The sequence below is a fragment of the Haemaphysalis longicornis genome, unplaced genomic scaffold, assembly GCF_048455015.1.
Source record: "Haemaphysalis longicornis isolate Haplotype H1 unplaced genomic scaffold, Haemaphysalis longicornis Haplotype H1 scaffold_6, whole genome shotgun sequence".
NCBI classification, from domain to species: Eukaryota; Metazoa; Arthropoda; class Arachnida; order Ixodida; family Ixodidae; genus Haemaphysalis; species Haemaphysalis longicornis.
The window spans coordinates 23,611,448-23,636,130 of NW_027526407.1; the positions used below are offsets into that span (position 1 = coordinate 23,611,448).

At 47.6% G+C, this 24,683-nt stretch overlaps 1 protein-coding gene across 2 annotated transcripts in view; it reads left to right on the forward strand.

Annotated features, from left to right (window-relative positions):
• Window positions 1-16,482: 16,482 nt before the first annotated feature.
• LOC144142305 (solute carrier family 15 member 1-like) overlaps window positions 16,483-24,683 on the forward strand; it is a 92,696-nt gene continuing 84,495 nt past the window's right edge. For both annotated transcript variants that reach the window (XM_077673708.1, XM_077673707.1), the window contains exons 1-2: window positions 16,483-16,880; window positions 23,575-23,671. In XM_077673708.1, coding sequence (XP_077529834.1) covers window positions 16,698-16,880; window positions 23,575-23,671 — 280 coding nt within the window. In that variant the 5' untranslated portion in view covers window positions 16,483-16,697. The remainder of the gene's footprint in view (window positions 16,881-23,574; window positions 23,672-24,683) is intronic.

Consider the following 24,683-nt stretch of genomic DNA (forward strand, 5'->3'; position numbering starts at 1 on the left):
CCAAGTTTCAGTAATAACAATAGTAGAAAATTTGGAGCACACAACATTTCTAAGAAATTCGGAGGACTTAGTACGTAGACCCCGAGCATTTTGATAATAGATGTCGAGAGTGTCGTTCTTACTGGTCATTCTCATAAGTTTCACAGCTGTGCACCATGCCAGGGTGGAGCTTGCCTTGGAACGCTTGAAGAGGCAGCCCTTTGGCCACATAGATGGGTCGCACAGGCGCCTGAAACACTCTGCGTCAACAGTTACACAAAAAGAAGAATAGGAGTCATGCTTGGTTTTAAGGCGTTTGCACGACAATGGCGTGACTTGCACATTCGACAAGTGGGCCAACAGTTGTCCAGATGTCGTGTTAGCCGACAACTTCGAAATAAAGATGGCCCTGGAGCTCGGCGGTCGGCGCACCACAACCAACTCAGAAGCTTCCGATGCACCAACGCGAGGAGGGCTTCTTTTCTTCACTAAGTTCACCGGCGGGCCATTACTCGCAGTGTCGGACCGTAGAGGCGGAGGCAAGGGGCAGTCCGATGGGCAACTCAAATCACTCAACACCGCACCTGGTTGACCGCTGGAGCGTTCTAAGAAAGCCGAAGCGTTCGTCGAGGACAGGAGGGGGCCGCCTTTGCCCGCTGCACCGGCGGCAGCTGCGGCGAACGACGACCTCATGGGGAGACCGGAGTGGGGAGACCTCGTGGGGGGGGGCGACCTCATGGGGAGACCTCGTGGGGAGACGAATAATAATAATAATAATAATAATAATAATAATAATAATATTAATAATAATAATCAATCAATCAATCAATGTTTATTAGAGTGCCCAGGAACAGCCGAGGCCTTGGTTCTGGCGCACTGAGGAAGACAAAATGCGGCACTAATATACAGCAGAAACTCACAATATAAACAGTCAACAAGAAGAACGAGCGAAGAAAAAAAAAAGCAGTAAAACCCTAAGGATAATAAAAAGGTATTCCAAACACAATTAGACGATTAAGAAACTCTAATGGTGGATCAATGGCAAAAGTATATGGAACAATGGTCACAGCAGTTGGGTGAAGTAAGCAGACATAAAAACGTATTCGCAGATATAGGCGAAAACACAAAGCTTCAATTAAACATGAATGTATGAAACAAAATACAGGAACTGATTTATGAAAAACAGCAACAGAAGATGGAAAGTACCAGACACATCACAATAAATCGGGTGCGATGGAAAGCAAGTAGCATACCGTAATATATGACAAGTCGATGAAGCAGTTACAGCCACAAAGTCACGAATATATTGGACTTACAAACCAGAAACAAGAACTATGAAGACATTTCATACATAAAAACCATATAAAAAACAAAAAAAAGTGCCGAAAAGAAGAGTAATTATAGTATCACAGCTAACAACCCAGTCAAAAACTCCCGAAGGGGACGTTGAAATATATCAAGTTTCCCATAGTGACAGTTATAGAGACGTTGCACTCTTTGGAGGGGGGAATGGGTGTTGAGTGCTGTAGCATTATGGAAAGGGGGGGTAAACCTTGTTGTTTTTTGCGAAACACGAAGGCTGACTTGTGCAAGTAGTTCCTGGCATGTGATAATACCATGAAGCAGTTTATATAGAAAAAGAAGATCTAGGCGGGTTCGCCGACAACTCAGAGAGACAGGCAATGGGAATCTGGATACTGCTAAGGCAGTCTCGGGAGGCCCAGAGGAAAAACGATGCCTGTATATTGATAGAAATTTGGTCTGAACACGCTCTATACGTTTGCTGTTAGAATGACAGGTTCCATTCCATACGACAGAGGCATATTCTAGTTGAGGAATACAAAGTGTTTTGAATAGTTTCAGGAATGAATTAGGCGACCGAAAGTCCCGTGAAAATCTGCATACAGCACCAAGAGAGCGAAGAGCCCGCCAAGTAAGTTGATCGACATGGGGCGAGAAAGTTAAGGCGCTGTCAAAGAGCACTCCAAGGTCTCTGATACCATCAACTCTAGACAGGGCGCCGCCGTCAATGGTGTAAGGAAAGTAAAGGATGTTTGTTTTTCGGCTATAAGAGATGACCTTTGTTTTCTTTGGATTAAGAGTTAATCTATTCTTTGAACACCATTTAGAGAACAAGGACACATCTTTGTTTAGGGAAACACAGTCCTCAGCAGACTTAATACGTTTGAATATTTTGATGTCATCAGCATAGATTAGGAACGAAGACTTCTTGATTGCAGCTGACACATCGTTTATAAAAATAGAAAACAACAGAGGGCCCAACACAGAGCCTTGGGGCACACCACTTGTTGTCCTGTACATAGCGGACTTCCTGCCGTTAACACTCACATAACAAAACGGATTGTGTAGGTAACTCCACAACAATGCCACGAGTGGTGCATCAACGCCAGACAGTAAAAGCTTATTAAGTAACAACGAGTGGCAGACAACATCGAATGCCTTGCTCAGGTCACAGTATACAACGTCCAACTGGCCCCTCTCTGAAACTGCTGCGGAGGCCTGCTCCATGAAGCAGGCGAGGTTTGTTGTTGTCGACTTTCCCGATATAAAACCATGCTGGTTAGGTATAAGGAAGTTTTGTACTGAACTTGATAAGACTTTGTGAAGCGCTGTCTCAAACAGCTTGGAGCAGGCACAAAGGAGAGAAACAGCCCTATAATTTGTTGCGTCAGACGTCGGGCCTGTCTTTAAAATTGGACGCACTCGAGAGATTTTCCACGTGCGGGGGAAGACGTTTGTTTTTAGACAATTATTGAATATAGAAGTTAGAACAGGTACAAAAATACTGCCATAGGTTTTAACAATGGCTGGAGGGATTCCGTCAGGGCCACAGGACAAAGATGGTTTCATGCGCTTTAGGCTCTCAAGAACCAGCTTTTCGTCTAATAGTGTAAGGCTAGGGCCTTGTACCTGGTTTAACAAAAGGTTCATTACTGTCTCATCGCGCTGGCCATATGTAGCGCTAAATTGCTGCGCAAAATAGTTGGCGACGTCATGAACCAGTTCCCCAGAGGAATTAACCAGGCTGATGCGATCACAAGAGTTGTTTTCACGAGACCGGATATACTTCCAAAATTTTGCAGGCTGGGAATTCATGCTGCTCTCCACGGAATCTAGATAGGAGCGGTTGTCACGCTCATATAGACTTTTACATATTTTTCGGTTAGACCGAAATTCCTCCCTCCATTTAGCAAGTCCAGTGCTCTTTGACTTTCTGTGGGCGCGGTCCTTTAATTTAAGCGCGGTACGAAGTTCTGCGGAGAACCAATAGGGGTACTTTGAGCGGCTGGGCTTGAACTTGGGGATAAACTTGTCCATACCGCTTTTGACAACCTCAGTGAACCGCTCGACCTGCGCATCCCAATCAGGAAGATCTTGAATTTCAGACCAATCAAATGTACAAAAGAAGTCATACAAGCCAATGTAGTCCCCACGAGCATAACAGTAGCAAGATAATTCATTATTCTTTGACGAGACAGTACGGCGTTGAAAAGAGATTGGAAAAGAAACTAAAAACGGAGGATGAAACTTGTCGGGTTTAACAAGAGAAATACCAGAATAATAATAATAATAATAATCACCATCAGGCTATCTATGCCCCCTGCAGTGCAAAGGCCTCTCCCATAGATCTCCAATTATCCCGGTCCTGTGCAACTACGACCAATGTATCCCCGCAAACTTCTTGATCTCATCTGCCCATCTAACTTTCTGCCGCCCCCTGCAACGCTTGTCTTCTCTGGGGATCCACTCTGTTTCCCTTAATGACCAGCGGTTATCTTGCCTTCGCATTACATGCCCTGCCCACATCCATTTCTTCTTCTTAATTTCTACTAATATGTCTTTAACACCAGTTTGCTCCCTGACCCACTCCGCTCTCTTCCTGTCTCCTAATGTTACACCTATGATCTTCCTTTACATTGCTCGCTCATTAAGTTGAACCCTCTAGTGAGCCTCCAAGTTTGGGCCCCGTAGGTGAGTACCGGTAAGAAGCTAAGTTTCTGCCCCGTAGGTGAGAAGTGCTAAGATGCAGCGGTCATACACTTCCTTTTTCAGGGAAAATGGTAGGCTGCCATTCATTATTTGAGAATGCCTGCCGAATGCACTCCACCCCATTCTTATCCTTCTAATTATCTCTGCCTCATGGTTTGGATCCGGGGTCACAACTTGGCCCAAGTAGATATATTCGCTTACTAGTTCCACTGCCTCGCCACCTATCTCAAACCGCTGTGCTCTACCGAGGTTATTGATCATTACTTTAGTTTTCTGCGCATTAATTTTGAGGCCCACGGTTCTCTTTGCTTGTTTAGTGCGGTAATTATCTTTGAAATTCATTCCCCGGGTTACTTAGCAAGGCAACGTCATCAGCAATTCTGAGGTTACTGAGGTATTTTACATTAACCATTACTCCCACCTGCTCCCAATCCAATGTTCTGGATTGCGAACATGTGGGAGTAAGGGTTGATGGAGAAAGTAAAACCACAGTGTACTGTACTTATGGGAGGCTTCAATGCTAAAGTAGGCTAGAATCAGGTTGGAGACAAGGCAGTTGGGAACTATGGTCTGGGCTGTAGGAATAGCAGGGGGGACCTACTAGCGGAGGTCGCAGAACGTAATGATCTACCCATTATGAATACCTTCTTCTGGAAACCGGAGAGCCGGAAGTGGACGTGGAGAAGCACGAATGGGGTGCATAAAAATGAAATAGACAAATGGTGACGGGAAACCAATATTTGTTCGTTATAGCCGAGATTTCGTTAAATACGGGTTCGATGAAAGTAGGCTATACTGTACGAAATGTTTTGGTCCATCGTGTAATAAAAGCGAAAAAAAAACTGATTTTATGAGGGCGGATTTAGGGACCACTCTCATACCACGTACAGCCTGTTTTAGGATCAATGTACATTGGGAGACAATATTTATTAGCTGGCTTCAATTTATTCTGCAAGTAAAACACGAATTTAAAAACATTTTCACAAATTTCAGCTGTTTTTGCGAATGATTTTGATTAATATTGCGCTATATTTTTGTCACGAGCACTGGTAATAATTGGCAACAAGTGCATTGCATGTAATATATCCGCAACTTTGAAATATTTCGTTGAAAATAACCTAAACACCGCGCCTGGAGTATCGGTAACTCAGCCTCATGTTCGTTGGAAATTCTTGGAAATTTTAAATAAAACATTGTCATGGGAAAAAAAAAGTTGCTTCGGAAGCATAAGAAAAATAGAATTCATTGTTCATGTTACGATGTTTCGAATTTGGACCTTTACAAGAAGCCTGTCATGATCACATTCAACAATATCCACTACGTCAAAATATAAAGTCGAGCTCATCGACTGTTATTTGAGCGTGGAAGTAATGCACTTACTAGGGCAGAAAACAAATAGCTTTGCTCTTCGCGCGATTACCATGCCGTAGTTTTTCATGTATAACCCATGTCCACCATAAGAAATAAAACGGTGGGCGGAGAGTCAGCGAGTTCCACTTTGCCACAGAAATTCACCGCAGTGATTACCGCATTTATTCGTTTATAAGGTGGTCAAGATTATAAGGCGACGGTCAGTCCGGAGAGTCAAAAAAGAAAAAAAGTACATTTCCCAGCTTCGAATATACGGCAGGGTATGACTTTGGAACTACAGATTTTGGGAAAAACTCGCCTTATATTAGAATAAGTACGGTATATCACTACGACAATTAGTTGTTTTTGATTATTTATCTTGGCGCAGAGCGAAACATAAAGGTGTATGATCAGATGATGCTGAAGAAAGGTGTTGAGAGCAATATGAAAAAACAAAAAAACTGCACGTAGTTTCGGCTCAATAAAGATCTTTTCTACTCTTGTCTACTATTTATTCTCTAAAGGCCATGTTTGCCGAACCAGATAGAAATAGAAATACAAAGCTAGAAAGCCTTATTGTTCACCTTGTTTTTGTCGCATGCTCAATTTTACTTCAAATTTTCCGACCCCGATCGGATTTATAGACCACGAGGTGCCTATGTTTGGAGATCCCGTCCCCTGATTTGTTTGTGCTTGTCTGGCTTTCTTTAGCTCCTTCCAATGCCACTGTACGAGCTTGGACTGGAATCACTTCTGAACGTATACGATCATTCGTCCTTTTCATCTGCTATTCATGCGCTATATGCGTGGTTTCTTGTTCTGTCGTCATTGTTATTTCATCTTTTATCTGGGGTCATTGCGCTTAGCCTTTTCACCATGAGGGGAGTGCAACCTGCTGCGGGGTCGGCGCTGGGTTTAAATGAATAGTTTTTTCTTGTACCGAGGTTTCTGCGCGCGCAATATTGTACGTGACTGTTCGTTGTTGCGTACAACTGAGAGAGAGAGGAAGAGAATGAGAGAGAGAGGGAGGGAGAGGGGGAGAGGAAGGGTATAAACGTTTTATGCGAACCTTCAAAGGGTTTTAAAGAGGTGTCGCCTTTCTAGGATGCCGCAAGTTCGGGTCGCGTCGACAGCCCTCGTGATCAGCGCATTCGATCTTCGGTGCTGGAGCTCGCCCAGTCTTTCCACCAAAACTCTGTAGAAAGATGAAAGTTTGGAAGGCCTATGAAGATTTTTCGGAACCCCTTACTGTGTATTTAAAGGTCCCGGGTGTTCTACAGAAGTGGCCAAGCGGGGGAAAAGATTTTTGGTCGAACAGGTGCATTCTGAAGAGTCTTATTCGACGGTATTAAAATGCAGAGCAAGAAATATATTTTTAGGTTCATTAGTTGCGATTTGTGAGTGGAGGGCACTATGGCTTGCTCGAGTGCCTATAGGGCTGCGGGATTTATTGCTAAGAGGTTATATAATGCGTGTGCTCCGGCGCGGCTTCATCGCACTCGCTCGGTTGGTTAAATCTCGAGCACAAGGTTGGCAATCTTGTTGTACGGGAGTCCTCTGCGATCTGGTACCTATGGGATCCTGAGTGGTGTCGTCTGCGGTCTTTCATTGACGTCACGGAGCGTTGTGATGTGCTACCAGCCATTTTTAAAGTTGCGGCAGGCTGGCTGCGAATACGCGATGATGCCTTTGGCGTCTCTTTGGATAAGCGTGAAAGCTATCCGGGATTCCTGCGCTTGAATGCGGTTGTTTTTGTGGATTTAGAGGCTTGTTTTGGAACATTGAGGAGTAACAGTCTCCGAAAGAACCCACTCCAAGCCGAGGAAGCGACAATAGTTTTCGCGCTTATCCCACGAGACACCAACGGCATTACTACAGCCTCACCTGGAAGACCACCAGTAGCACGCCTAAAGGAATCTATGTTCATAAGTCTCCCGTCACTTCGGTACCATAGCAGTGGCTGCAAATGTCATCATAAAAATAAGTACTGTTGTCATTGCAGGAATTGACTATAGCGGGCTGTCATATCAACTTCGAAATTATTTGGTCTTGTAGGCCATTCCAAAGAAGCGCTACAAACGTAGCTTCAAGTCTTGCGAATGAAAGAGCCTCCGAAGTATAAGTTCGCGTCTTAATTGCTGCCACGGCCGGAAAAAATAGCAGTGGCTTAGCTCGGCTATGCCAGGATATACGTAGCGTGAGCTAAGCTTCTCCGCTCTTCTGCACCACAGAGCAGCAATTTCACGCTGGAAAACGCCCCGATATATGCATACGCCCACTAATACCTCTGCGCATATGCACAAAATGAGGGGCGCTATCAAGCGGCTCCGGCACAGCGTCAGACTTGGCTGCTAAGCAACGGAGGCGCACAGCTGGGCACGCGCCGGCGCCAGTGCGTCTGCCGCGGCTACGACTTCACTCCTCGGGAACGCCAGACCGGCGAGGCGCGCGTGACGGTTGCGGATCCGCCGCGCCAGCTGTGCGCCGTGTGACGTCACTGCTCCTAGCGCATGCGCAGCACAGCTCTCGAGGAGCCACCGAAACTGCTCAACCTCGGCCAGTGTAGCTCACTCTGCAAAAGCCCCTTGTTTTCGCGCACAAAATGAGGGCGCTACCACACACAGGATGTCCCTGGTTGAGTTCTTTTTGCACATGTTCCGAATCTTGCCCGTGAAATTTTGTACGTGGGCTGACGAAGCTTCACACAAAAGGAAGACACCTTAATGTGAACGAAGAGTCGATAAAATGATTGAAAGTTTGTATGTACAGAGACGCTTGCATATGGAATATGCTATTCGAGGAGGCAGGTAAAGTACTAAAGTGGTTTACTTGTATACGTTGAAGTTTTCATAGCTAGCAGGAGGTTGGGGCTTATTGGCATCATAGGCATTCATAAATATCGATTAGTATTAAAAAAATCAGGGACGCTTGCACTCACGCACAAAACTTGAACGACGAAGCTGTTGTATGTGAGCATTGCCGGAAACGTAGTTGATTCAGGATCAGTGCTTATTTGCATAGTTTTTGCGGAGCTAGTAATGGTCGTCATATGCATCGAAGAGGTCGTCGTCGTTTTCGCGGCGAGTGGTGGATGCAAAGTCATCCTCAGCATCGTAGTCTTCCACCAGATCTTCATCGTCGACTCGAGGCAGCAGTGGCGGATCTTCAAGTCGTCTCGGGGAGGATTGGCACACTCGTAGCCATGTCTCCAATTACCTATGATGTCTAAAAATGAACGCGGTGGCCGCCGTGAACTCTCCCAAGCAGGGTGTCTTTTCAACTCTAGCATTAGCATTGGAGTTTCTCTACATGCACGGTAGCACTTGACGACAGCACTGGAGTTACTTTTTTTGCTAAAGCCACTGCGCGTGCCGGTGACTCGGCAATCGCCGCGAGGGACTTGCTCGCTAGCACTCGTCATTTTCTAGCTCCTCGGCTTTTGGCAGTTTTTATTTGCTAAAGGCACTGTGCGTGCCGGGGACGCTCGGCTGTCACCGCGAGGCCCGCGCTCACGAGCGCTCGCATTTTTTTGGTATTTTTTCCTGCAACATCAAACTGACGGCTTGTTAAAATATTGTTACGGCTATTAAAATATTGTTTCACCAGTCACGGGTTTTATTTCCAGCGAGGCGAATCTGTCGATGTTGAGAAATAAAATTTGCGCTCTTGGAGAAGAGAGCCGTCTGTACCGAGTACTTGCTCGTCGAGCTGGGTCACGTTGGCGCTGCCGCATGAGCAGTTCGTTATCTGTAAAGCTTGTCGGGGTTCAGATATTGACATGCGTAAAAGCCCTCCGGAATAAACGTTAGCAGGCGCGGAACTCGGCGGCAGGTCAAGGGGAACTTACGGAAACCTGACAGCGGCGTACCGGTAATCAAATGGGAAGGGGCTTCGTATGAAGCATTCGGCGGAATTTTTCGAACGAAGGTCAGATGATGTCTTCATGCCGAAGCTGACGCATATACTACCAGGGCGACGAAAGCCGACGAATGTTTCGCTAAGGCACAGGGGGTCATGTAGCCCTCTTTTGGTTTAACATAATTTCACAGAGAAGCAGAAAGGAAAGGCGATGTGCTACAAATAACGAGAGAAATTGGCTTTCGAATTATACGGCGTTTGGTGCATCAAAAATCCCGCTAGGGGGCCGTGAGTTGCAGTCGCACCGCACATCGGCTCTGACTACTGACCCTGTCCCGCAGGCAAATCGCCTGCCTTGGCGACGAATTGTACACTCCGGCGTTCGGTACATCACGGGGACCCCCTGGACACCATTCTTGTGGTACGTGGTGTATTTTGAGCACGCCAACGAGATCCTGAATTCAGCACCGAGCCAACGGCTCTGCTATACCTGATCAGGCCTAGCATCCTCGCCTCGGCGCCGCTGCTGCACGTGCGCCCCTTGCCGACAACTGCAGCGCGCCACGGCCAAATCTCGCTCATGGAGAACGTCGTCGAAGGAGAAGAGATGGACCCCGCGGAGTTTGAAAGGCCTGGCTGGGCAGAAGTTCACCGCCGTCAGCGGGCTCTACATGCTGACTCTTCCATCGTTGATAAACAAGTAAGCCCCACTGCAACCCCCTCAACTCAGCGATCTCAGCGAAGGCGGCCAGCGCAACGCACATCGCCGGTGACGCCGCTCCCAGCTGATGATATCAAGATCGTCCTGCGCCCGCGTGGTAGACTGGCCCTCACTTCTGTCCCTCAAGCTACCCTCGCTGATGCTATTCAAGCCCAGGCAGGAATTCCACCCAACACAGAGGACCAAATACGACCCCAGTATGTTGCTAACTATGTTATAGTTAGCACACCATCGGAAGAACGCGCCCACAGGTACGCGAGCATTGACGTCCTTTCGCTTCGTGGGCTCCAATATGAGATCTCCACACACGTGGCCGCTCCAGCCAACACGGTCACACGAGTCATATTTAATATACCCGAAGATGATACCCCCCAACAAGTGCATGACAGCATATGCAATTACAACCCCGATCTCCCCATCCTGGACGCCAAGCGCCTGAATTCATCCAACATGGCCCAAATATTATTCGACGGCCACAAAGTCCCTTTATGGATCCGGTACCGCTCCACACTGTACCGCTGCAAGCCTTTTCGTCGAAAGACTGAGGCGTGCCTTACTTGCTGGTCCCCCGGCCATCGACAGGATGTGTGCCCCAAAGCCCGTGATCCCCCTCGCTGTCCTCGCTGTGGGGCCACCAATCCCGTCGAATCTCATCCGTGCACCCCGAAGTGCATTGTCTGCGAAGGACCCCACATCACTGGCTCCGCCGATTGCCCGCGTCGATACCAACCGCGACGAAAAGCTCCCACCTATGCTCAGATCGCCTCGGCGGGACAATCTTTGAGTCACAAGCAAGGCCAGCAGAAGCAACAAGCGTCAACGTCCGTGCCTCCGGATGGACTTACTCGACGATCCGATCGATCGCCAGGACCCGCGACTTGTGCACACGCGGGCCTTCCACTGAAGCCTCCTCCCAAACATGGACATGTGCCTGCCGGTGTACAACGAGCCGCTCCGGACTCACAGGTGAGCTGCCGCGTCGCTACCGCCCACTACTCATCTAACTCCTCCCCTCCTACCCCAATCTCCTCCGCCGATATACTTAGAGAGCTCAACGCGATTCGGGCTGAAATCTCCCTCCTCAGGCAGGAAAACGCTGCTCTCCGCCAGGAGAACCAAGCCCTGAAAGCGCGTGATTCCGCCTTGCAGGACACTTCCGCCTTGCCCACTCCTCCCCCTCTTAAGCGTAAGGCGGTGTCGAGCGACTCTGTTCCCGAATCCGTCCTTCCCTCATTTAAAGAATCAGTCACGAATCACACCACTCAGGTTGAGGCTTCCTGCAAGCAGGCGTTAACGGTACAGAAAGCCGAATACTTGAGTATTAATGAGACACTTCAAACCAGTGTAACAAACTTGCACGCCAATATCGAAGCCCTGCGCTGTGATATGAGATCTGAACGCTACAGATCTCATAGCGTTACAGATCTGAACGCTACAGATCTCATAGGTGTAGCGTTCTACACCTGAACGCTACACCTAAGCATACGGGACATTGTCAATAAAATCAATTCCCTCTCCGCCCCTATCCCTATCCCTATTCCCAACCCCAGCTACAACCCCGCCTCTCAGTAACAACATGGGGTCCACTCGGGTTTGACAGTGGAATTGCAGGGGATTCCGTCGTAAACGGCGTGTCTTACAACTCCTGATACAGTCAGCCGAATCTCCCCCTAATGTGATAGCCTTGCAAGAAGTAGGTACCATGGCCAATCTCACAGGTTACAGAGCTTTTCAGAGCAATAATAACCATGCTACAGCTGTTTTAGTCCACCGCAATATCCCTGCCGAACGGATACAATTTGATAGCATTTCTATTCCCCACGATTTAGTGGTTCTCTACCCAAGTAAACGGGGGGCTGAGCGCCTATATGTTCTCAACATCTACAGTGGCCCTCGTTCAACAGGAAACACATTTAGCCGCTTGTTTACTCTCACTAAGCAAACAGTAGGGCCTCATACTCTTATTATTGTCGGCGACTTCAATGCGTTACACACCGCGTGGGGATACCCTCACTGTTCTCGCAAGGGCAGGCTCCTCTGGGATCACATCCAAGCACATCGGCTTACTACAGAATCGGATCCAATGTCACCCACTAGAATTGGCAACAGCGTACAGAGAGATTCCTCCCCAGACCTAACCTTCACTTATAACGTCACCAGCGCATGCTGGTCTAACACCAATTATTCATTAAGTAGCGATCACTTTATTCTCCAAACTGATGTACATTTAAAAGGCCCCCTTATGCCCCGTCCACGGCAGACACATCTGCCAAACTGGAATGAATTTCGCGAGGTGCGGCAAGCCCACGAGCCTCCAGAAATCACCCCTTCGGGTCTTGAACAGCGGGTAAAGCAGCTCCTTACCGACGCACGAACCACGAGCACTCCTGTAGACCCCGGCACTCCATCCGAAACGGTGGATTCCCACTTGCAACACTTACAAAATGCATTTAGAAGCATCCAGCGCAGATGGCGGAAAAATAAGCGCAACAGAAAATTAAAACTGAAAATTGCTCACCTAAATAAAGAAATAGAGAACTATTCTGTACAACTTGCTCAAAGTCAGTGGCACGAAATATGCAACAACATGAAAGGCAACCTTGGTATGCGGAGAACCTGGTCCTTTTTGAGATTCCTCCTGGACCCCACTCGCACAAAAACAGAACAAGGTAATCGGCTCACAGCGATCATACAAAAATTCCCGGGTACAAACCAGGAACTAATGGATAGAGCTTGCTCCTTATATATTCCCACGGGAGACTCTCAGCCACTTCCACCACATCATGGATCACCTAATCATAACCTAGATTCCACCATCACGGAGGCGGAAGTGCGCAGCGCTCTTCTGGCTATTCGCCCAGGCTCGGCACGGGGGCCAGACGGTGTAACCAACAAAATGCTGCGCAACCTGGACGATCCCTCAATATCGGCTCTCACGCGATACTTCAATTATTTTTGGGAACGCGGGACACTTCCTTCCGAATGGAAACATGCCAAGGTCACGCTTATCCCAAAACCTGGAAAGCCCCTTACTATATATAGATCATCTCCGACCCATATCTCTAACTTCATGTGTCGGTAAGGTCCTAGAGCATATCATTCTCGCCCGCCTAACGCTTCACCTGAATTCCACAAGCGCTCTTCCACACTCGATGATTGGCTTCCGCCCTGGACTTTCTACTCAAGATGTCCTTCTTCAACTTTCCCGTGAGGTAATCAACCCTTCAACCCGACTTGATACTGCTGCGATTCTTGCGCTGGATCTCACCAAAGTATTTGATCGAGTCACCCACAGCGCCATCTTGCGTGGCTTAGCTTGGCTTGCGTGGCCTTCAGTTCTTTTCCTGTTGTCTTCGTATAGGGATGACCCTTAACACGCTTTCTTTCATTCGCGGCATGTGCGGCCTGCGGAGATCCTTCTAGCAGTAGGCATGCACACGTTAATTCGCGCCGTGGTTTGGTGGGCCAACCAGCAGGCTGATACCAAATTCGGGTTGGCACGGAAGCATCATGTTTTTTGTTTGCTAAGAGTTGGAAGGGACAACCGCGCGGTTCGCCTTCTTTGAAAGGACCAAGAAGACCAAATAGACGTTCGGATTCTCAATACCACTTGTGACGTTCGGACGTTGCCGCCCGTGCAACCGTTTGTACCACTCCATATGCTTACAATGCCGTCCTTCGCGGAGAAAAGCCCAAGCCGCCCTTGAAGCACCCGCAACTCTGGTTGAGGCATCCCGTACGGATGGGGAGCTAACTGTGACCGGCCGGAGCTCATTTGCTCCCCAACGCGCCATCCCTTGTCTCCGCGCAACCCGCGGGCGATATAGAAGGCGTCGAGACAGACCCCCGGGGTCCCCTTCTCCACCCGACACCAAGCGAATCCGCCGGAGGAAGTCGCCGTAGTAGAAATCCGATAGCCCGCTCTTGCATTCCGGCCCGAAAGTGAGACGGGGAAGACGCCGCTCCAGCATCTTCCGCCAACACGGATCAGCGGGCCCGCAGCTGCACTCCGAGATCTCCTCCGCAGCCCAGCGGAGTACGCGTTCCCCGCTTCGGTAGCTGGAGCCCCCGATCCAGGGGTGAGTGGGCGCCTCCCAAGCACCTCGGCGCAAGAGCAAAGGTTCTCGCCTCCACTGCCCATAACCTGCCATCCGCCTGACATGCTTCTACAGGACCAGGAGCCGGACGAGCGCCGACGCTACACCGTCCCCGAGACCGGCAATGGAGCCGGCACCGTTTAAACCCTCATTGATTAAACCTAACCGTTATCTGTTGATACCAGTTCGTGTGTCTCTTTTCCTCTCAACTTTGAGTGGGCCCACCCAAACGGGAAACAGTGACTGAGCCTCTTCAGGGCCGTCACACACTGCTTCGTCCAAGTAGTATGACGCCAATTTTATTGAAAATTTCAAAGAGTTAATCGAGGGTTTAGGAACAGCCGCTTTTGGGCAGTTCCTCTACGGCGCCACAGAATCTTGCTGCTGCTATCGGTGACTGCCGACCAAAGCCACCGCAAAAAAAAAAAAAAAAAAAAAGCCTGGGCGATTTTAGTGGCGTCTCTAGTTGACTCTGGTCGAATGACTTGTGTGCTAAAGGACGGGTAACACACTGTAACTACGTTTTTTACTGCCAGCCGAATGTCCCCTTTAGTAATATTACGACACTGTAGCGTAAAATTCGAAACTTGTCTAGTATTTCCTGCGTATTTTGGGTTAAAAAAACTGTGGTTGATTCCTCTGTCACAGGAATCGGTAAAACAGGAAAGTGAAATGTGCAGCAAAATCTGCAGCGAAAGGAGCGGGATTTGCGGGTCGCCGGCTGTCTTGTGGGTGTGCTTGGCGAGCGACGCCCTGCTAGCGGGTCTGTTCAGCAAAGGTCTACTGGCATCATTTCCGTGACGGATATGACGGCAGTGATATCTTGGTGTATCCCGGAATAAAGCAGTTTTGTGTTAAACAATAAAACCTGAAAACGATCAAACCTAAGTGTAACGCCCTCCTTAGTACAAAAGGTTGCTTCCCCGGAAGGAGACCATGTGTGGGAAGGTACACCCTTTACAGGCCGCTTGCTTCGTGGTAGTAGCGTCATTTCCGTGACGGATATGACGTCAGTGAAATCTTGATGTATCCAGGAATAGAACACTTTTGCGTTGAAAACTTATTTCGTGGCTTGAATAGAGCATTACGTTACCAAAGGCTGGGTGCTTCATATAGAACATTTTTATTTTTGCTTTACGGCCGATTTAAATCGTGCTTTTGTCAGCACGGCCAGCACGCTAAAAGGTAATCACATAGTTTTAAATATCTCCGATTCAAGCGGACGGCGCTGCTGCAGGCACCAGCCTAGGGTTAGTCGATTCACGCGCGTCCGCCGTACAGGGTGGAAACACGCTTAATTCGCGCCGCCTTTTTAAGTGCGAATGCACTTCTTAAGCGACCCTGAACCTGCGTCCACCGGCGATGTCCGTATAGCATACCCACGTGGGGGATTGGCCAGGAATCTCCTCGTCTTCCTTGGCAACGGGGGGAGATGGGCGCGCGCTGCCTGGCCGCTGACATGACACATACCCACGTGGGGGATTGGCCAGGAATCGGGCGTGAGAAGGGCTAATGCACCCGCTTAAAGGAGTACTGGCACGAAATTTCAAAGCTAAGATCCGGTCTAGCAATCAAGTACAACGACAACACAAATAGGTGTCTGTGAATAAATGCATTTTTCTTTCTTTGTAGTTGTGTGTGTGTGTGTGTGATCTCTCTTTCGCGAACATTACCGAACCGCGCAAATTCAACTCGTGCATTCGCACTTTCACATTCTTCCCCTCGGGGTAATGCGGGGATTTTTTGGGTCACTCGCTCGCTGCCGCAGCAAGTGATTGTATCAAAAGCGCGGGGCAAATATCGCCGCAATGCGGTTTACTGGCGAAGTTTAAACCATCTTATCTGTTTCGTGTTGCTGAGTTTTGTGAGAAAGGAAAAGAACAGCGTGTTTAGCATTTTGACCCAATAGCGAAGGCACGGGACCATTGAAACGGTGTCTCCACCCTGTAAGGCGGCGCTGGCGTCAAGCCACACTACACCAGCCATGTTATAGAATACCTGCGGGTTGTCGTGGATGCTACGGCTGCTCGGAAAAACCACATGCTACGGGATGAGCGCAAAAGTTGCGTCAATGCAATTGTATTCGATTGCACCTAAATGATCGGGAAGCGGGCGCGCTATCTGCTTCGCCAACGAAGCTGGTCAGCCATTTCTTCTGGGGTCAAAAGTTACGCTCCATCCTTCCTCCCCGGGTATGTGTCCAAGTTGAAAATAAATCAAGAACACACATTGCGCCTGCAACTGAATCGTCGAAAAGTAATAGGAATGTAAAAGACGCAAGCACGAGTTGATTAACAAGAAGGAAGCTCTCTGCCGTCACCCGGATCCAAAAAAAAACACGGAACTTCCGCGGTTGGGTTTGGCCCCCGTGCTATCGTGACTGGTATCCGGTGCATGTTTTTCCCATGTGCTATAGCCTTGGGCAATTCCCCCCAAATTTTATCCTCACTCGTACGAAACGACGCATTGGTTCTTGCTTTCCTTGGGCGGAACGAGCAGACTAAATAGGGGAAGTTCGCGAACTTCTTATCTCGGGGTTTAACGGCTAAAAAAGGCGAGGTTACTGGTTAATTCCGCGTTGAGGCCTGCCTCAAGACCAATCTCTCGCATAGCCACGCACCACACGAGGGGTCCCACAGTGCAGCAGGGGGTCGGAGGGCCGACAAGCAAGGTCCGCAGCAATGACCCCAGCAGTGCAGCCAACGGCACCGCCGGCTGCTGCGCCGCCAGCCGTGCCGCCTGCCGTTCCACCAGCCGTTCCACCAGCCGTTCCTCCTGCCGTTCCACCTGCTGTACCGCCTGCCGTTGCGCCTGCTGTACCGCCTGCTGTGCCGGAAATTGAGCCCCCAGAAGCACCGGCCAAGGTAGGCACCCATTTCGTTAAGAAAGTGGATATACTACCGGCAGCCGGCGCTTTAGCTGTAAGGATATTTATTTATTTAAAGTACCTTACAGGCCCCTGACAGGGCATTGAGTAAGGGGGGTACATATGAAATGTGCGACATTAACAAGATTTTCAAAAAGGAACTACAAAGAACCACAGTCCAAGAAAACATTATACAAGAAATTAGCCGTAAATACATATCTAGAGAAACGGAAAATACAAAGATAATGTGTGCTATATCTTGCACGAACTAAGACTAAAATTCCGCACATTCAAGATTAAAAGCAAGCATGGGTAAACAGATACCTGATGCAAAAAAAATGATACACAAAGTTCACATAAAACAGTGATAACAGATTGGTACTGTATTACGAAAAAAAGTGAGCATGAAGAAGGTGTCGCCCTTAGGAATGCGTCGCCCTTAGATTCGGCCGCAATGTTATCAGGAAGACCGTTCCATGCGTCGCCCTTAGATTCGGCCGCAATGTTATCAGGAAGACCGTTCCAAAGCCTGATGGCCATGGGAAGTGCGGACAAGTTAAATGCATCTGTTTTACCGTACTGGCGGGAAAAACTATGTTGGTTATTTACTCTACGTGAAATGTTAGTCGGAACTTTAAGATGTATCTTTGAGTGAGCTGAATTGTAAACATATTTGTGAACATGTTACCGGCAACATGAAACATGTTACCGGCACTGTCTTCTGGTTGGTTTTTCGGGACTATATCATTGTGACTGGCATGTCTACCTCTGCAGGGTGCACAATCAGCATGGCTAGCATGACACAGTGGTTCTTTAAGATGATCCGGTGATGTTGAGGCACCCTATAGGGGGAGGGCTCGCGCCGACTGGTCTTCAAGTGGCCATAAAGACAAAACACAACTTTGGATCATTCGAAAGATTGCCTCGTTAGAATAATACTGACACCAGTTTTAACACACGCCTCGCTCAAATAAGCTATATAATTAGGAAAAAAAAAAGGGAATGGCCATGCGACCCACTACTTCATTTCCCGCAACAGAACCGATGATGTCATACCTGTCAGCTCTGCGATTGGCGGAGGCCGGCGAAAGCAAACGCATATTAGGCAGGCCTGATAAGCTTGCCGAACGAGGTATTTGGGCTTAAACGTCGGACACATTCTTTTTATAGCAGTAAGAATGGGGGGATAAGCAGTGGAATTTACGAAAGCGCACGTAAAAATAGAAGTACCGATGCGTACAGTTTTTGGTACTGCGCGCATTATGCTTGTTTTAGCCGCACAGAAGTCCGCCGCTTACGAGTTCTGTTGCACGCACTGACCGATTGGCGTAAGCGACGTTGTCTTACGCGACCCCGTTTCGCGAAACGATTACTTTCTACAATAACAAAAACAAGCTAGGTGCAAATACGGTAAAACAAACAAAGAAACGGCAGACAACGGTCCATTGATGATGATGATTGCTTTTGGTTTCCCATTTGTACCGGGGTGATGACGTGTCATCTTACCAAAAAGAACTAATATGCCCATTTCCGTGCATGAGTACGGTAGCGCCATCTGGGAAGACTGACGGTAAGCAGCGCTGCAGCCGAAACACGCAGTGCAAGTTCGTTAGTACACGCGCGCTTATGACTTCATTGCTGACGTCCCGAAAACGCACGAATTGGCGGGAGAATTGAAATTTTAACCGAAATTGATCAATTTCTCAGTGAATACGGCATCATTTGCTGCGGGGCTAGCGCTAGAAGCACTGCCAAACATGAAATCGTTTTAATAAAGCAAACTTGTATTTTGTCCTCATGTCCCCTTTAAGCGGCTGTTGCCTGAATCATGCGGTGCTTAGAAGGTGCATGTGGTTGGGTATTTTGCTGTTTGCCAGCACCTGCTGGAAACCAAGTAAATTTTAATCTGATGCCATGCAATATAGCGGTAAGCTGATAAAAAGTATGTTAAAGTGGCGGAAGTTAAAGGGCTCACTAAAAAACGCACGCTACTGGTATTTGGAAAAAAAAAATCCCGGGCCATCTCCCCTAACTTGAAACCTGGGGAGGGGCGAAACATGCAGTTTAAAGGTGTATTTTTGGTGCCTTGGCATTTTTACTAACGGAGATGAAACCGCTGAGGGTAGAGGTATACAGCGTTGCTTAACAAGACTCATGTCTTTGAAGCCCGAAAGCTCCTAGCGCGAGGCGTAAACGAGTGTCCCGGTGTTTTTTTAGTACGCGTTACGAAGCGTTTCAGTGCGAGGCGTAAACGAGTGTCCCGGTGTTTTTTAGTACGCGTTACGAAGCGTTTCAGTGCGAGGCGTAAACGAGTGTCCTAGTGTTTTAGTACCGCGACTACATGAGAAGACGATTACGGCGACGACGACAGGAGACGCCGACAGCCAAAGCCACTAAAACACACGACAAAATAGCCCTATAGCTGGCCACACGTGACAACACACAGGGGGGGGGGGGGGGGGTTAAAGCAGCGCACGGCTATGTCGATGGGTCTTATCTTGAAGTCAATAGAAATTATGTAATTACTATAAAACAGTCGGTGCTTGCATGAGTGACGCTATAGAGGCTGATGCGAATGGTTGAACCTTGACTGGCTGGAATACCGTTCGGATGTTTCAAAAGCGCATTTTCAGAGCGCAGAAATCGGTTTCGTACGCCAGTGAAATAGCGCTATCATTTCTAATGAGACTTACATGGATTTATGTTTATTTGCACTATGGGAGGTGATTTTTCAGAACGCAATTGTGCTGCCTATATCTCGATTAGCTTTCATTCTGAAAGTTTGGCACCGCGTCCTTGCACACACGCCCGTAAATTTCCCGGAGACTGAATTTCTTCGCGTCGGTGTCCAACAAAATGGACCGCTAACGGTTATTGTAACGAGTCCTGGGCGAGTTGGCGTTGAATTGCAGGAAAATTCACAGCGCATGCGGACGACGACAAAAAAAAAAGAGAACAGAGACACCACGGAGGGCTCCTTTCAACTAGTTTTATTGGAAAAACACATCAATATATATCCGCACTTTTCGCCCTCTCACCGCCATTGCCCACGTGTTGCAGCCATGCGAAGAAATGCCGATGCCTGTTGTGTATACCTTACATACCGACTCTCCGTACCGCTTGGTCAGCTGTCTGTTCCTCCGTCTCCACCGCGTGCCCATGCTCCTCATACACACGTCCTTAAGCACCTCCGCGGCCCATTTTTCGTCCTTCTTGTCAAGAAGCCGCTCCTCAAACTTCATCTTGCTACCACTCGTTGCTACCGCTCGTTTCTTGCTACGCTCGTTTCGACTCACGCCGCGTCTTTCGCCGTCGCGAGGTGGCACACAAGCGTGTCAGCACGTTGAATCGAGCTCGTAAGGGCGTGCGTCTCATTACCACCTCCACCACTACCACCAACACCCCCCCCACCACCACCATCATCATCATGATAATCATTATCATACACAGCCTACTCAGGCCCACTGCTGGGGGAAGGCCTCTACCGTTTTACTTCCAACAGCTCCTGCCCTGAGCCGCTCGAGTGCACTGTTGGCCACCGAATATCCGTATTTAATCCCTTCTTCGTGTTGTTGGCCTCCCCTTTCTAGACCGATCTCTTGGTATCCACTCTATTAGCCTAATTGTCCAGCGGTTGTCGGTTCGTCTCACTACATGGCGAGCCCAAGTCCATTTATTTTTCTCTACTTAAACTAAGATATCGTCTACTCGAGTTTGTTCCATGATCCACGAATCTAGTTTCCTGTCCCTAAGTGTTACTATCATTATTCGTTCCATGGCCCGTTGGGCCGATCTGAGCTTGCGTTTTAGTTGCTTAGTAAGTTGCCAAGTTTCAGCTCCGTATTCATCACCATCAATATGCGCTGGTCAATTTTTCTTTTGAAGGAGCGAGGTAGCTTACTTTTCATTACTTGAGAGTGCTTGCCGAGTGATCCCCAGCCCATACCTATTCTACGCCGCATTTCTCTCTCGTGGTTGGAGTCAGCACTAACCGTTTGATCAACGTAATTATATTTTTGCAGTTCGTGTTCTAGCGCTTCGGCTCCTACGCGGAAGAGGGCGCTAGCGGCATGATTATTCCTTATTACTTTAAACTTACTCTAATTTATTTTTAGTCCCACGGCCATGCTTTATGATTGACGCTTTCTGAATAGCCGCTCCAGACATGCTGTGAGCAGTTTTGGCGTAATAGTGTATCCCGTTGTTACTCCCTTTTGGATGGAGACTTTATCGCTTTGCTTGTGTAGTATTAACCGGTCCGTACATCGCTTCTATACGTCGTCTAGAAGTATGAGGTAGGTCTCTTGTATTCCCTGGATATTTAATGCTTTCAGCACAGCTGAGGTTTGTACAGAATCGAACGCTTTGTCTTAGTCTATAAATGCCATGTAAGCGGGTTTAGTGTATTCTGCGGATCTTTCTATCCCTTTATTGTCAACATGGATGTTATCTGTGGTTGAGTACCCCTTCCTAAACCAAGCCTGCTCCCTGGGTTGTTGGGAATCCAGGCTGTCTCCAGTGCGCTTAACTATAACTTTAGTAAACAGCTTCTAAATAACTGAGATTAGGCTGATGGGTCTGCAATTCTGAAGGCGCTTGGTATCTCCATTTTTATCAATCAGAATAACGTTGGCGTTTTTCCATGTTATGGGCACTTTTTAAGCCTTTTTTGCATTCTGAAAGTAGTGCAGCGAGCTTTCCAGTACTATATCTCCTCCCTCCTTCAAGAAATCTACGGTTATGCAATCGTCGCCTGCAGAGTTTCCTGTTTTTATGTCCTTGAGAGGCTTTCCTGCGTCCTCTTTAGTGACTTGTGGTATATCGCAAGTTAAGCTTGTACTCTCAATAGTTTCACCGTATCTAACGTCGCTGGCGTACAGTCTGATGTTCTGCGTAATGTTACCCTGCCTGTCCTTGAGTGCATTATATCTTTGCCGATGGCAAGCTTCCTCTTAGTTGCTTTCAAACTTCCTCCTATTTGCAGCGTCTCCCGGATAATTCCCATGTTATATGCTCTAATGGCGTTTGTTTTACTTCTGTGAATCAATTTAGACGGCTCTGTTAACTCAGCTTCGCCCATCGCACTTGACACCTTCAGTTTCTTACATTTCGCAATTAGTTCTTTTGTTATCTTGATCAGTTTTCCCGTTTCTTTCCTAAATGCTGCTTTTTCCTCAGCTGCGGCAGTTTCTGTAATTGCCGTTGTTCGGCTGTTATTTACCACGTCGGTACTATCTCTGTTCTCCTCGCTTAGAAGCGCAAATTTGATTTGGGGACTTACCTTAACTCCTCCGTCCTGACTGTCTCCATGCAGAGTTTCTTTCTTTTCACTAGTTTCCCTCTTTCTCTTTTGAAATTTAGGCTTACCTCGCACTTAATCATACTATGATCGCTGATCCCAACTTTAATTAGAACCTCTACGTCGCCTTTGGAACTTGACCCTCGCAACGTTCGAAGCACGAACCCTGTGTAATGAGGGAAGCCTAGCTGTACTACTACAGGACCTCTCGGACATTAAGTAGAATATTATATGGTTAAAGCGAAGTTAGAAGAACCGGGGAAGGCCTCATGGAGCTGGCTAGCGGGCATATGTTTGGCTAGATAGGACTCCAAGAGAATTAGCAGGCAACGTGGAAGAATTCTTCAGCATCAACAAAAAAGCCACAGCCGTTGTGGCCAAGCTAAATACGCGTTACAGGTTAAACATAGTACACGCCCACACGCCCACACGCCCACAACTAGCTACGATCATGAAGCAATAGACCTTATATACGATGGCGGGGAGTGAGCCACGAAGAAGGGAACAGCCCAGTTCACGATTGTGATGGGTTACTTTAACGCAAAAGTCGGTAAGAAGCAAATCGGAGAAATGTCAGTAGGAAACTTTGCAATAGACTTTCGCCACAGTGGACGAGATTTGCTGGGGGGACTTGCGGAGAGATATAATCTGTGATTGATGAACACATTCTCCTACAAACGAAAGAATAGGAAATGGACCCAGAAAAGTCCTGATAGTTTAGAAAAATCGAAATCGACTTTATTTTAAGTGACAGCCCAGGCATTGTGCACGTGCTAACCACTTTAAAATAGCGCAGCGGCACATAGGGCGGTGGCATGCTCATTCGCCTAAAGGTGTCTGCATAATAGAACAACTTCGTCCTTCAACCTCATTCACAGCTAAAATTTGCAGGTGTAGAAAAATTCGAATTTTTCTCAGAAAATATATTTTGCAGTGTGTGTCTTTTCTCGCGATCGACAATTACATTGAATGGTGTCTTTCATCATCATCATCATCAACACCACGACTACCACCGCTAGCAACACCACCAGAACCATTGTCACCATCATGATCATATGCAGCCTGGTTGTGTCCACTGCAGGACAAAGGCCTCTACGAAAATCTCCAGCCAAGCCTATCAGGCTGAGACAACAGGAGCGCCAACATGTGGACCTTTAGTTTAACGGAGTGACTGCCATTAGACTTTTAACGCAATTGGGGTCAGCCAGAGACTTGATGCAGAGATGAGCTACGAAAAGTTGGGGCAAGAAGGGAATCACCGTGGTGTATTTACTTTTGGCAAACGATACTACATCTTCCAACTTTTCTGGCGCTTACTTCCACCCTCGTATGGGCAAAACTCCGATGCTTTATCTGAGAAGCGACATTATTTACCTATTGCGGTCTTTCTCAGGAAGGAGCTGCCGCCGAGCCACTTCCGTACCCCAAGGCAATCTATTTCATCATCGGCAATGAGTTCTGCGAGCGGTTCTCCTTCTATGGAATGCGGAGTGAGTATATGCCCCCCTATACAAGCATTGCGTTTGCGGCAACATCTATATGAATACATCACCAGTTAATTGCTCTAAATGTAGTCAGCACTTCTAGGGATCGACAGAAGTATTTAAATCCTCATTTGTAGTCGCAGACTCATATAACAAGGAAAGTTAGGCACGTGTGTATGCTTGCGTGGGAAAAGGAAGTGTGAAAAACACCTTATAGCGAGACACGAATTCAATAGGAACGTGTGCCACTACCAAGTAAAATTGACTGAACCATTGAAATTTATACACACATTTAATAATTACCCGAAAAAGACGAGATAAGAGAAGAGAAGTAAAGTAGCGAATTCGGCGAGTTAGTGTAAGTTCATATCGTACAGCAGCGCATACACACACAGACAAAAGAAAGACGCCCGAGCGCTGACTATCAACTGTTGTTTTTATTCAAGAAGCAGACATAAATATAGTATTGACAACATGTGGCTCACCGTTCGCCATGAACAAGTGCACGAAATGACGTCATGACTGAATTAAGTTGAGGAACCGTTCTCCCTTTCCAAAAGGTTAATCGGAGCCCGGTTCACACATTTGCTGCTTCTCTTACTAATGTGGTATGCTTCCAATATTTCGGGAATCTTAAGATCATTGTGTCAGAAAATGATCTTCGTTTCAATCAGGATGAGATAACACTGGTACTCACACTGAAGGCGGTGCTACCCAATTGAGCATGCCCGTCTTGAATAAGCGTGCCTCTGTGTTTTCTTAGCCTCCTGTTCTTCGAATCTCCTTAGAGCAGCATGAGAGGGCGGAAGGTCGTTTGTCACATAAAGAAAATCTACGTAACACTTTATTACAGATACTGAAGGCCAGATGACGCCCTTTGCACTAGATTTTTGTATTAGCAGCTTCAATAATGCCATGAAACTTCTGAAAACTGTTTGAAAACGAACAAGTATATCTGTCGATGTCCTGGCACCCAAAAAACCTTACTATATGCAGATACCTGTGAAAGCTCGCCAGA